This window comes from Bombina bombina, chromosome 3 (assembly GCF_027579735.1).
Source record: "Bombina bombina isolate aBomBom1 chromosome 3, aBomBom1.pri, whole genome shotgun sequence".
Classification (NCBI taxonomy): Eukaryota; Metazoa; Chordata; class Amphibia; order Anura; family Bombinatoridae; genus Bombina; species Bombina bombina.
This window is the reverse complement of record NC_069501.1, coordinates 1048096821-1048111895: the sequence shown is the minus strand read 5'-3', so window position 1 is coordinate 1048111895 and position 15075 is coordinate 1048096821. Positions and strand designations below refer to the sequence as shown.

Below are 15075 nucleotides of genomic sequence, written 5' to 3'. Positions count from 1 at the left end.
CAGAGTGGATAACACCTCCTTAAGCAGAGCGCGGAGATGTTCCAACTTAAACTTAAATGTAATCACATCGGGTTCAGCTTGTTGAGAAATTTTCCCTGAATCTGAAATTTCTCCCTCAGACAAAACCTCCCTGGCCCCCTCAGACTGGTGTAGGGGCATATCAGAACCATTATCATCAGCGTCCTCATGCTCTTCAGTATCTAAAACAGAGCAGTCGCGCTTACGCTGATAAGTGGGCATTTTGGCTAAAATGTTTTTGATAGAATTATCCATTACAGCCGTTAATTGTTGCATAGTAAGGAGTATTGGCGCGCTAGATGTACTAGGGGCCTCCTGAGTGGGCAAGACTGGTGTAGACGAAGGAGGGAATGATGCAGTACCATGCTTACTCCCCTCACTTGAGGAATCATATTGGGCATCATTTTCTGTGTCACATAAATCACATCTATTTAAATGAGAAGGAACCTTGGCTTCCCCACATTCAGAACACAGTCTATCTGGTAGTTCAGACATGTTAAACAGGCATAAACTTGATAACAAAGCACAAAAAACGTTTTAAAATAAAACCGTTACTGTCACTTTAAATTTTAAACTGAACACACTTTATTACTGCAATTGCGAAAAAGTATGAAGGAATTGTTCAAAATTCACCAAAATTTCACCACAGTGTCTTAAAGCCTTAATTGGAAGCTTTAACCCTTAAAATAACGGAACCGGAGCCGTTTTTATCTTTAACCCCTTTACAGTCCCTGGTATCTGCTTTGCTGAGACCCAACCAAGCCCAAAGGGGAATACGATACCAAATGACGCCTTCAGAAAGTCTTTTCTATGTATCAGAGCTCCTCACACATGCGACTGCATGTCATGCTTCTCAAAAACAAGTGCGCAATACCGGCGCGAAAATGAGGCTCTGCCTATGATTAGGGAAAGCCCCTAGAGAATAAGGTGTCCAAAACAGTGCCTGCCGATATTATTTTACAAAATACCCAGATAAAAATGATTCCTCAAGACTAAATATGTTTATATATGAATCGATTTAGCCCAGAAAATGTCTACAGTCTTAACAAGCCCTTGTGAAGCCCTTATTTACTGTCTGTAATAAAAATGGCTTACCGGATCCCATAGGGAAAATGACAGCTTCCAGCATTACATCGTCTTGTTAGAATGTGTCATACCTCAAGCAGCAAAAGTCTGCTCACTGTTCCCCCAACTGAAGTTAATTCCTCTCAACAGTCCTGTGTGGAACAGCCATCGATTTTAGTAACGGTTGCTAAAATCATTTTCCTCTTACAAACAGAAATCTTCATCTCTTTTCTGTTTCAGAGTAAATAGTACATACCAGCACTATTTTAAAATAACAAACTCTTGATTGAATAATAAAAACTACAGTTAAACACTAAAAAACTCTAAGCCATCTCCGTGGAGATGTTGCCTGTACAACGGCAAAGAGAATGACTGGGGTAGGCGGAGCCTAGGAGGGATCATGTGACCAGCTTTGCTGGGCTCTTTGTCATTTCCTGTTGGGGAAGAGAATATCCCACAAGTAAGGATGACGCCGTGGACCGGACACACCTATGTTGGAGAAATGTTATTAAAAGGGACATGAAACCCTAATTTTATCTTTCATGATTAAGACAGAGAATACAACTTTTAAACAACATTCCAATTTACTATTATGTAAATTAGCTTCATTCTTTATATATCCTTTGTTGAAGAAAAAGCAATGCACATGGGTGAGCCAATCACACAAGGCATCTATGTGCAGCCCCAATCAGCAGCTACTAAGCCTACTTAGATATGCTTTTAAACAAAGTAAATTGTCAAAGGATATTGAATAGATGTAAATTGGAAAGCTGGAACCTGGGTTATGCTTGCTTATTGGTGGGTAAATGTTAAGTTTTTTTTAATCCACTTTGCTGGGGTTAAAGGATACTAAACCCAATTTTTTTTCTTTCATGGTTCAGATAGAGCATGCAATTTTAAGCAACTTTCCAATTTACTCCTATTAATTTTTCTTTGTTCTCTTGTATATTTATAAAGCAAAAATGTAAGCTTACGAGACGGCCCATCTTTGGTTCAGCACCTGGGTAGCGCTTGCTAATTGGTGTCTAAAATGTAGCCACCAATCAGCAAACGCTGCTCAGGGTGCTGAACCAAAAATGGGCCGGCTACTAAGGTTAGGTTCTTGCTTTTTCAAATAAAGATAGTAAGAGAACAAAGAAAAAATAGGAGTAAATTCCAAAATTGCTTAAAATGGCATGCTCTGAATCGTGAAAGAAACAAAATTGGGTTTAGTATCCCTGTAAAAACAGTTTCAGCATCACTAGTGCTGAAACTACACATTGTTTGCCTGCTCTGATTCATGAAAGTGTGATTTTGACTTGAGTGTCCCTTTAAACATTGTAAAATGACAACAATATACGGACTATAAATATTTTACAATTGCTACTGAAAGGTTATCTCTACAATTATATTCTTTATGCTAATATAGAGGTCAGCTCAAATGTACTGAGGTTTTAATGAAGGTATATTTGACAAAAGATATTTAGAGATTCTAGGCAGTTTTTTTTTTATTGGGTTTTATTTCCAGTGGAATAAAATTAAACATTGACCAATTTAGCAACATAATGTATCAAATGACCCTTTTTTATTTAAAGAATCAGAATTAAAAGACTCAGAAAATGGAAAGTTTCATGATTGATCCCGCAAGCAAAGTATGTTCTAAAATAGACTCTCCACTTGTCAGTATCAGGATGCAGCAACAGCTGTAATAGCAAGATGTCAGGATAGCATAGATGTATAGCAGCAGGTCTGCCGTTTCTGATTACCATAACAAAAATGCAACGTGGAAAATATATATATACATTGGAGAGGAAAAAAAAAAAAAAAGACAGTACTACATTTGATGAAGATAAATAATATACAATTTTGGATTCATTTTTATCTTTATTACAACAGTAGCCAACCCTCCCACATAATTTCTTTGGTTATTTAGTAATATTTGCTGTGTGCTAGGCCTTCTCAAAAAGTTTGAGGGGGGCGGGGGAATAAAAAAAAAAAATATATATATTATAAAAATCACCCAATATGGGAGGAAAAAAAAATATAATAAAAACATCTTAGCATTAATTGTAATAACACACAATTAAAGGCTTAGCACAAATATATGTCCAAATGAGACTTTCATAAAATCTCGCACACAGGATTGGTTAAGCAAGGAATTATTTATCTGCTGATGTGTTTTACACGGATTTCAGCTCTGCCCTGTAGACTGATTAGGCATAAGTAATGGCAATTGCAGACTTACCACTGCAAACGCTGACTAATAAAGGCAATGCCAGCATTTGCTAGTCATAACTAGTGTTGCCATCAGCAGATGAGTGACCCTACATTAAAATGCAAACTTGGTATAGCAATAGTAGTAGTGCAAAGCTTTTCATTACATACCACTCACTTTGTTATATACCCATTTTTACAAGAATATTGCATAGACATATGACTACCAAGGACATAAATGGCAAATATACAAACATTACCATTGTTTACACAGTTAGCTGTAGGGCATGGTGACCATCAAAAAACCCATAATGGTCACATTGTCACCCCTTTGGTTGATTTAGGGAAATATTTTTTAAATGTATATATGAAAAAGGGATCTTCAGAATAGCCGACCACATATTACATTTCATAAGAAATATATAGTAAAAAAATATTTAATAAACAGTTAAAAACACATATATTGCACTTGCAACACATTTTAAATATTAGCCAAACAGCAAAGCCTTGTGTCCATGTGTTTAACACTTAATGTAGGGAACCTGGCAACAAAATAAGCACCACAATGAACTAAAAGGTCCCCCTGCATTGAAGTGGTTACTATAGCTTTGCAATAGTCAGTGCTCAGAGTTGGGTAGGAGACCCATAATTGTAACATGGCTTAAGACGCTTGCGGCTTTGGTATACAATTCTCTGCCAAGTTACAGAAATGTTTTGGTGCCCTGTACATAGTACATAAAAAGGTAACAGGTTATAGAATCCTGTAAACCAACACCCAATAAATCTAGATGCTCTCAGAGCACTACATGTGAAGGCACCAACGTGAAGAACATGACACCCTGAGTCTTCAGTCCACCTACAAGTTATTTATCTTTGCTACTCCACAGGAACTCATCAAGGTTTAATACAGACAAAATGATACTTGTGAAATAGTGTTTTAGATAAAGAATGTGCCCAAAAAGCAACACTCCAATATAAAGATAAAGCTGGGTTCCTATGGAAAACAGTCTATCCTCAGTTTCAAGAGGTGACTGTCAAAAAAAAAAAAAAAGTAGAGTTGAATGCTTGAGTAATGCGGAGGAGTCGTATGTTTCTCTACTAATCTAACCCAGACCTGGGGCTAAATCACATTTCAGCAGTAAACATAACGGTTGGTAACAAATCTCTTCCTAAAAGAGATTTTTATGGTCACTAACTGTTGTAAGTTTACAGCTGGATTGAGATGTAGGTTTTTGTGAGCGGTCAAGGAAGGTCCACCCACCTTAGTGGCTATTATACATAAAGCAGTTTCCTAGTGCTGGAGATTAATCCTGCTCACGCCCAAGCAGAGGGGAAAACTAGTGCACAAGTACAGAACAAAACAGTTAAGCACTCCTGATAAAACATACTTGTGTATAAGCATCCCTTTGTCTGTCTTAATGTCCAAGAAGCTTGTCTCACCTATGTGCCCATGGTATTGTGCTGATTACAACATTATACAATGGGACATAATTTGCATAGAACTGCACACACAACGTGCTAGAAGCACAGTACATTTACATCGTATTTTTCCTTCAGAAACACTGCTTAAAAATACCTCATCAAATTCAATAGACAATATTAAGTCATCAACTTTGGAAAATGTCCGCTACAGATGCTCATACAGCATCATTTTCTCCATCTCCTTGTACATTCAGGAGCAGAGAAGGCTGGATTTACAGCTGAGGGCGCAAGACAAGACTGACGCATTGTTTCTCAAATCCTCTGAAAACCATGCGAGCTGCGAAAGACGAGCTTTGGAACACCACCTGAAAAATTGTTTTTGTTATAGTGAGTTGGAATAATTCAATCCCGTTTCTTGTCATGGGCAGCCTGAGGAAAAGTCCTGAACTTTTAAATAAAATAATCCTCAAGGCTTGCTTCACAAAAGTTCATCGCCATAAATGAAAGTCAGGAAAATGGTCTCATAATTTCTGGTGGAAGAATATTGGTTCTTATTCCGCAGGAGAATCAGTGAAGATATACACTGTCCCTCCAAAAACGATTCAACTTTAATGTTCTTTCGTTCAGCTTTTTTTCTTTTTAAATATTCTTTAGCAGTGCAAAGGATGAGGAGGCTGGAGATAGTTTAGGCTTCAGAGGTTGCCTGAGGTTTCAGTTCAGCTTTTTCCATTGCAGTCCCATATGGCAAGGAGCGCTTAAAGAAGCCGAGCTGTAATGAGGAACAAAAAGATCAAAAAAATGATAACATGGTTTTGTCAAAAACAGCATAAGAGAAAATTATTTCGGGAAAAATAAACTCACAGGAAATAATATGGTTTGTTCACTAGTTGACATAAGGACAAATACTCAAATACTACTGGTGGATGGACATGCCCATGCAAAAAATCCCCCCTTAAAAATACTCACACTGATATTTATATTAAGTTTCAAACAAAATAAATGTGTAAATGAAAAAAACACATACATTTTAAAAACAAACTTTCCTAGATGCAATAAAAAACATTTAATGTCCCTTTAAAACTCACATTAGTTGATGCATCCAAAATGTAAGGACATCTAAGGACACATCAATATTAAAACCACACAAATCTAAAATTAGGCATGGAGGCAAATAACAGTTGGCAAAATGATAGATGAGGAGGAACATTCACTTAACTATTACATACATATAGAAGACTAGGAACAAACCATTTCATATAATAGAATTTTGGAAATGTTCCATAACACAGACAGTGTGTGTTTGTGATATAAAGTTTGGGTATTAGGTCACACACTTGACAGGTTCTAAAAAAATCAGTAATGGTCGCACGTAAATATTGTACAAGCATATACAATTTATGGTTATTAAACTCAAATATTCTTCCTAAAAAATGTCCAGTGGATTAGGGAAGGTTTCAGAGTAGCCCTTATCCGCTGTTATCCCCTTCAGAAGGCTAATTTTAGTTTTGGCCACCCCAAAGAAAACATTTTTAGTTTTACTTTTTACCAGGGTCATAGGAAAAATTATCACACTCATTCTTAGTTCTACTTTTTCCCTGGGGCCACAAAGACTAGTGAAGAGGGTCGTATAAGGCCCTTGGACCGCCAGTTGGCCATCCCTGATATACTTAGGTAAAATTGCACTATTTATGAGCGTTTTGGTGCAACATTGTTTCCAATTTTTTTTTTACTTACCTTGTATAGAACATATATAAGTAATGCCAGTAGAAGTAGTCCAATTAAAATGGCTAAAATAATGATCCACAGAGGTACTCCATGGCTACTCTCTGGTTTAGCCCAATGAACTGTGGTATTGACCTAAAGAAATAGATAACCATATGACAACTTACAACACCACAAATAAAGGAATAATTAGTAAACATATTTCAGCTATTTAAAGACCGTACCAGCTAAAAAGCTTTTATATTAAAAAGGACAGTAAATGCTAATGTCATGCACACAAAAGACCATTATTTAAACTTTATTTTTTACATGACAATTATTAAGCTTTTTTTTATTTTTATTTTAAATATACACAGACTGTAAAATAAAAACTTACCGGATGTAAACCTTGTGGATAGACTTGTGGTAGGATCTTGTAGGGAAGTTTCTGTATTTTATATGCTGCTTCACACTGCATAGTGAATGCCTGGTTCTCTTTCTAAAAAAAACAAAAACAAAAAAAAAAAAACAAACTGAAATGGTTTCTTTCTACCTAGAACAATGCACTTAAATGTCCAGCAGGTGGCAGCGCCATACAATATCTCATGGTAACTTAAAGGGACATTATACACTCATTTTTTCTTTGCATATATGTTTTGTAGATGATCTATTTATATAGCCCATAAAGTTTTTTTTTTTAAATAAATGTATAGTTTTGCTTATTTTTAAATAATATTGCTCTGATTTTCAGACTCCTAACCAAGCCCCAAAGTTTTATGTGAATACTGTCGACTACCTTCTCCAGCTTGCTCCTGCTTGTGTAAAGGGTCTTTTCATATGTAAAAGAAGGGGGAGGGGGGGAGTGTCTTATTTGCCACTTGCAGTGGGCTTTCCAGCTACATTTTCAACAGAGCCAAACTGACAGCTTCTAAGTAAGTTTTTAAACAGTTTTATACTCGATTTTTATATCAGTATCTGTGAATCTTATTCTTTATAGTAGTGTCTATTACATGCAGTTATATGAAAATGAGTGTATACTGTCCCTTTAAGAGCGTTTGTATTGTTCACAGGCTCTGAAAGATATATAGAACTGTTCCTATTTTTTTATGTGGACCAGTAAGGACTTCTATAACATTTTATGGATGGGGTAAATGACCGTGGTGGGAATTTTCTTACTTGTAAAAATGTATCTGCCCAGACACGGAAGTAGACTTGAAGGATAGCACGTTGGTTTCTTTCCAGTGAGCCGACCTCACAGCGTAGACGGAAGCACTCCACCTGCCGCTCATTACACCTCTAGCCAGACAGATACAAATAATTTTTGAATACAAAACAATGACACAATCCATTCATACATTTTTATAAGCCAGTGGGTGTTTATCTACATTATATGTGCAGTAATTAGTGTTCAGTTGTTACATTCCTAAACAATGCTGGTGTTTCAAGTAACAAGATGAGAATAGATACAAACTTGTACAACAGTTACTGACCAAGCCAAAATGCAAAAATGTAATTCACCCTAAATGGTTTAAACAATTGTTTGTAATGCACATTACAAACAATCTTTCATTATTTTGCCCACTTTTCCTGTAATTTAACTGTGAAATAGTCCCCCCCCCCACAACACTCCAAAGAGACATAGTGCATTTTAAATTTAAATCCTCAATCCAGCAACATGCTGCACAGTGAATGCTAAATATGTGCAGACGCTTGTTTATATCTGTCCTTAATTGGTCATAACAAGGATATAAAATATACTAGGTGAAGGTCCCTGGGTAAAGCTTTTGCAATCCACTGCTGAGAAATGACAGTATAAAAGCGGTGCTTACCAGGAGATTTGATACGCTGGGGGAAAGCCGTGAAGTATCTCTGCGCTCCACGTGATGAGCAGAGTTCGGGTTCTGGGTTGGCTGTTTAGTAGGGGAATGCTGTATTGCAAAGAAATCTCAACTTAAATAACAGAAAAAGTAACCCCCCCCCCCCGCCACAAAGAGTATAGGCTAATATTTACTTACCAGCAAATTGAGGTGGTTGGCCATGTGCTTAGAGGTGCAGTTGCCCATGCCTTGAGCAGAATATTTCATGATGTACATCAAATGCTCATGATTTAGCTTCATTGGACAACTCAGTTCCACAATCCCATGACTAATGGAGCTAGGTCCATTGTTCACCAGCTACAAATAGAGAGAAACCAGATGACAACACCAATTCTACCCCAGAGGGATACATCTATAATAAAATGATTATACTGACCCTTATATAAAGCAAATAAATAGTAGAATATAAAGTACAGCACACAAGTTTTGAGTTTTCCACCAGTGTGTGAGTTCACACTAGTTACACACACTACACTATTTTTATTTGTTTTTTTTTACCTCATAAACGTGTTTGACCTCTGGGCCAACTTCCTGTTCATTAGTAGGCTCCTTGCTCGGTTTCCATTTAGCAATTGGGAAGGTAACAGTATCTGGCTTTGACACCCTGTCAGGAGATAAATCACAATTTTAGTTTACAGACTTTAAAAAAAAAAAGAAGTAGCAATTAAACTCAAAATGTTCTATTATGTGTATGAAGCTGCTTGAATTGCTATAGCAACTGACAGGAAACGGTTTGAGCACAACTTGTGCCAAATAATGTTATAAAAGGGATATTAAACCCCACAATGTTCTTGTTATTCAGACAGCAGATACCTATATGTCTGGAGCACTACATGGCAAGAAATAGGGCTGCCATATAGGGTTTTTGCAAATGGAAATAATTCTTGCAAAACTGCTGCCATATAGTGCTCTAAACTCATGCATGCTCCTGAGCTTTTTATATAAAAACAAAAAAGATATACTAAGAGAAAGAAGAAAAGTCGATAATAGAAGTAGAAAGTTGCATGCTCTATCTGAATCATGAAAGAACATTCTTGAGTTTCATGTCCCTTTAAAGATAAAGTTAACATTTATGAGTGTTTTCAAGGGGTGCTTCCCAGGCCTGCAAAACAATGCACTTTTTTATTTTTTTTATTTTACAAATTGACTGTTAAATGCTTTTACTTTGCAACAGTGCTTGATTTATGCATCAGAAATTATTCAAAGTCTTAATGTTGTTTAAACAAATTAACATCCTTTATATTCAGTAACCAAACTCTGGCCACTGTTTGCCTTATTTGGCGGAGTAAGTCTGGGCTTTAGTCTGCAGACAGCTAGTCCCAGTCATAAAGATAGTATAAAGTGATTTGTTTTGCAATTGTTATTCTGTTAGGAAAAGATATGTAGCCTGGTTAGTTAGCCCTCAGACTCAATTGTCAGAGCTAGATTACATGAAAATAGTCAAAATAACTAATGAAAATATATTGCAAAGCTGTTTTATTATGCATAACTAAACATTTTATATAAAAAAATCACAAGGTCTCGTTAAAGGGATATTAAACAGTGCTTTTTAGTACAACAATGAAACAGACTAAGCAGTGGTTTATACTAAATAGAAAGCATTGCAATATGTACTATTCATCTATTTAAATTGATTTTATTTCATTTGTGCAGTGTCCATTACTTCCAGTCACAGCCCTACAAGGAAGCTGTTGTGTCTACAGGAAGCTTATCTAGCATGTCATAAAACTTCCAGACTTGGTTTAGTATTAAAGGGACAGTCAACACCAAAATTGTTATTGTTTAAAAAGATGGATAACGCCTTTAATACCCATTCCCCAGCTTTGCACAGCCAACATTGTTCTATTAATATACTTTATAACATTTAAACCTCTACATTTCTGCATGTTTCTACGCCATTAAAGACAGCATCTATTAGCTTTTCACAACAGGAGAATGCTAGTTCATGTGAGCCATATAGATAACATTATGCTCATGCCCGTGGGTTGTGGCTGACACTGCACTAATTGGCTAAAATGCAAGTCAATAGATAATAAATAAAAAGTCATGTGATCAGGGGGCTATCAGAAGATGCTTAGATACAAGGTAATCAGAGGTAAAAAGTAGATTAATATAACCATGTTGGTTATGCAAAACTGGTAAATGAGTTATAAAGGGATTACCTATATTTTTAAACAATAAACATTGAGTTGACTGTCCCTTTAAATGAATAGACTAAACAGGGAGTAAAATTTGCTAATGCTCAGAACTGCCAGAATGAAACTTAAGTTTTTAAAATGTTCCACTCTTATCACACTGTGGGCAGGGGCTAAACTGCTAATTTTGCAAGAAAACTAAGCTGTTTGTTTACACAATCTGTTTCTTTTTATGTATACTTTGATTTAATGCATTTGTTTTTACCAAAGGAGCACTGTTTAATATCCCTTTAAATCAATTGTGACGAAGAGGTCACCAGACACTATTTTCTTCATAAACAAAACAGGAAGTGACACCCTAGCCAAGCATGAAAAAGGGTGGCATATTTTAAGAAAATACACAGCACATGACAAATATGCACTCCCTACAGCTGAACTTTATGAAATATATATGCAAGAGGATCACTAAACATCTATATCAGTCAGGGCTTGACAAATCCAGGAATCAATAGCTTCTTACTTTTTGGATTCTGTAACACATGGTCTTGCTACCCCTATCTACATTATTATAATATAACGCTCAGGTGGCACATTTTCAACTGACTGGTAATACACTTAAAAAATAAAAACCTAATGCACACCTTACAACATATAAAAGAGGTCCCTTACTTATCATGGGATTTATAACTGGGAATCTGATGTATATGAAAATAAATCTTTATATTTTAAAATCAAGAAAAGAAGAAAGTCATTTTCTTTCATGGAGATGAAAAACAAAAGCAATTTACAAAATCCTTTTCATTTGTGGAACAAAATTAAAGTTTTTTTTTTGTTTGTTTTTTTTTAAATGACCAATTTTCTAATATTTGTCTTAGTGGTTGCCTTAAAGTACAAATCTCTTGATCATCAATGCAACAAATAAATGCATAAACATAATGATGCATAAACATAATGATCTGTTACAGCCCAAGACATCAATGCTGTATTAATTTTATTACTGTTACCACCTTACTTTGCCCAGTTAAAAACACGAAAAAAAACCCATCTGGACAGATCTTAGTGCGTTTCACTTTCACAAGACTAAGTTGTCGAATGCACATTGAGCTATATATATATATATATATATAATAACTGAGGCATACATATACACACACACACATATATATGCCTCAAAGTCATATCAGCCAACATATATTTTATTAGAATTTAATCCCATATAAATTTAAACCATAATAGAGATCTCAGCAATGACTTCACTTCCCCTTAATCTGTGTCAGAATATGACTCAGAGCAGTGTTAGCTATACATACCTAGTACAAACATTGACAAGTCATGAGGCCGTCTGTTTAATCTATTGCCAGAAGCACAGAGTATATTTCCGAACTTCAAACTAGATTAGTTAGGAAATGTATTTTTGCCTCACTGGATCCAGATAGATTGGGGTCACAGTTAAGGTTTCTTTTATCAGTTGGAAAAGTATTTTACAGACTTACCCAAAGAATGAAACGTCAGTGTAAGCTTCAACACGAAGGCTTAATGGTACAAGCTCGCTCTTAGAGTTGTTTGCGTTTTTACTGTCGAAAATAAGAAAACAGAAGAAGATTTATATACAAATATAGAAGGGATTAACTAAGCACAATGGAAAGGAAAATGCATACGGTATTAATTTTATTGCAATATAAAATATGAATTTATACATACTAATTAAAAAATGCACATTTTAAAAGGTTACTCTAGAAATTTTGACCCTAACATTTAAAAAGAGAAGTCCTAAGACATACCTGAGAATTTGGAAGTCAAATTGGACATTATTGTTTTTATCACTCAGATGCGGTACTGTAAATCTCAGTCCCCCCCACAGCTGGAAAGGAAGACAAATCGATATAATTTCTATTGGTTGCAAACAATATAACTATTTTATGTCTATGAATTACAAACCAAAATACTTTTTGTGTAAATAGTAGCAAAGGATTGTGGTTCAACTAAAGATAGGACTCAATTTAAAGGGGTGTTGCAGACAGGGATAGGCACAGAAAAAGGTTGTGGTGGACATTTTCCAAAGTACAGACCTTAGTAAAGGACACCAAGGTACATTTGAAATTAAAAACATTATTTTATCGTCCTTGGTGTTATTATACTGATGCAGATACCACTGATCCTATAACCAACCCTCCTCTGACTATACCCATGAGCCAGTGTCACTACTGTGTCATTATATAGTGCTTGGTTTTATTATACTGATGCAGATACCGCTGATCCTATAACCAGCCCTCCTCTGGCTATACCCATGTGCAAGTGTCACTACTGAGTCACTATATAGTGCTGGGTGTTATTATACTGATGCAGATACCACTGATCCTATAACCAGGCCTCCTCTGACTATACCCATGAGCCAGTGTCACTACTGTGTCATATAGTGCTTGGTGTTATTATACTGATGCAGATACCACTGATCCTATAACCAGCCCTCCTCTGGCTATACCCATGTGCCAGTGTCACTACTGTGTCATTGTTTAGTGTTATTATACTGATGCAGATACTACTGATCTTATAAACAGCCCTCCTCTGGCTATACCCATGTGCCAGTGTCACTACTGTGTCATTGTTTAGTGTTTGGTGTTATTATACTGATGCAGATACTACTGATCTTATAACCAGCCCTCCTCTGGCTATACCCACGTGCCAGTGTCACTACTGTGTCATTATATAGTGCTGGATGTTATTATACTGATGCAGATACCACTGACCCTATAACCAGCCCTCCTCTGGCTATACCCATGTGCCAGTGTCACTACTGTGTCATTATATAGCGCTGGGTGTTATTATACTGATGCAGATACCACTGACCCTATAACCAGCCCTTGTCTGGCTATATGCATGTGCCAGTGTCACTACTGTGTCTTTGTATAGAGCTGGGTGTTATTATACAGATGCAGATACACATCCAGTATTTCACTCAGGCTTTATTTATTCCATAACTTATCACTGAATATTGCTAGCAGTCTCTTGACAAGCCACTAACTTTTTTTCACACAATTTTTTTTTTTTTATTCCTATTATTTAATCAGACAGAAAAGATATACTAAGGTTGTGGCGGACACTGCCAAGGCTAGTCATGGACACCACTGTCCGTGTACGGAAACCTTGCCTTTCCCTGGTTGCAGACCTCTGAAATAGAGAAAACTGTAGATAAAATGCTTACACTTGCACCCGACTTCATTGGGTTTCCCAAGTCACATTTCACCAGACGGGTTTCGTTCTCGGATTCATAAGCACAAGATGAGATTGAGAGGTTCTGTGGAGAAACATTCAGAAGTGAGAAAAGCTCCAGCAGCCAGCCTGCTGAGTATACAACTTGTTCCTGCCAAAACACAAGCCCTGCTTAAAAAGGGACAGTCTAGTCAAAATGAAACTTTCATGATTCAGACAGAGCACGCAATTTTCCAGTATCATCAGATTTGCTTTGTTCTCTTGGTATTCTTTTTGAAAGCTAAACCTTGGTAAGCTCATATGCTAATTTATAAGCCCTTGAAGAACGTCTCTTGTCTCAGAGCATTGACCGTTTTTCACAGCTAGACAGCGCTAGTTCCTGTGTGCCATATAGATAACTGTGCTCACTTCCATGGAATTATTTATGAGTCAGCACTGATTGGCTAAAATGCAAGTCTGTCAAAAGAAATTAGATAAAGGGGCATTCTGCAGAGGCTTAGATACAAGGTAATCACAGAGGTAAAAAGTGTATTTTAACTGTGTTGGTTATGGAAAACCGGGGAATGGATAATAAAAAGGGATTATCTATCTTTTTAAACATTAAAAAAGGGGGCAGTCTGCAGAGGCTTAGACGCAAGGTAATCACTGAAGTATATATCACTATGTTTATGCAAAACTGGGGAATGGGTAATAAAAGGGATTATCTGTCGGTTATAAAAAAATAACAATCCTGGAGTAGACTGTACCTTTAACAAAGCAGGAACAAAACACAAATGGTTGCTTAAAGGGAAAGTTAAAATAAAACTAATGACTCAGAGCATAGAATTTTACAACAACTTTCCAGTTTACTCCAGTAAAAGTCTAATTAGTGCTGTTCTCTTGGCATCCTTTTCTGAAAAGCATACTTAGGTAGACTCAGGAGCAGAAGTGCACTACTGCAAGCTAGATTCTGATTGGTGGCTGCACGTATACAGCTAGCTCCCAGTACTGTGTTGCTGTTCCTTCAACAAAGGATACCACAAGAATTAAGCAAATTTGACAATATAAGCAAACTGGAAAGTTGTCTAAAATGGTATGCTCTGTCTGAAACACAAAATAAAAAATATGGGCTTTAGGTCAGTTTAAGAATTAACCTCAAATAATGTGTAAATAAATAACAAAGGACTTATACAGTAGAGGGGTTATTCAATATTTACAATTACATCTTGTACAGTGCAGTTTCAATGACAATTTATGGGTTGGGATTATAAGGGAGAACAACAACAACTTATTTTCTCCTTCTTCCTTATAAAGGATGGTATTTTAAGATTTATTTCTTTCACAAACTGATGTACATATGCCTGATGTCAGGGAAGGTAGAAGAATAATCTACGGGTCCAATCAGGTTAGTAGTGCTGGACCCAATGGGTGTAAAGACCTAGAGCTCTATGGGGAAAACAAATTCCTATACAAAT

The 15075-nt window shown here is 36.3% G+C and overlaps 1 protein-coding gene across 1 annotated transcript in view; it reads right to left on the bottom strand.

Moving 5' to 3' along the window:
- Positions 1 to 2552: 2552 nt before the first annotated feature.
- ITGA5 (integrin subunit alpha 5) overlaps positions 2553 to 15075 on the bottom strand; it is a 170628-nt gene continuing 158105 nt past the window's right edge. The window contains exons 21-30 of the mRNA XM_053708269.1: positions 13614 to 13706; positions 12193 to 12272; positions 11905 to 11985; positions 8775 to 8880; positions 8415 to 8573; positions 8229 to 8327; positions 7576 to 7695; positions 6797 to 6898; positions 6433 to 6555; positions 2553 to 5467 (exon numbers count right to left, since the gene is read on the bottom strand). Of these exons, the coding sequence (XP_053564244.1) occupies positions 5384 to 5467; positions 6433 to 6555; positions 6797 to 6898; positions 7576 to 7695; positions 8229 to 8327; positions 8415 to 8573; positions 8775 to 8880; positions 11905 to 11985; positions 12193 to 12272; positions 13614 to 13706 (1047 nt within the window). The 3' untranslated portion in view covers positions 2553 to 5383. The remainder of the gene's footprint in view (positions 5468 to 6432; positions 6556 to 6796; positions 6899 to 7575; positions 7696 to 8228; positions 8328 to 8414; positions 8574 to 8774; positions 8881 to 11904; positions 11986 to 12192; positions 12273 to 13613; positions 13707 to 15075) is intronic.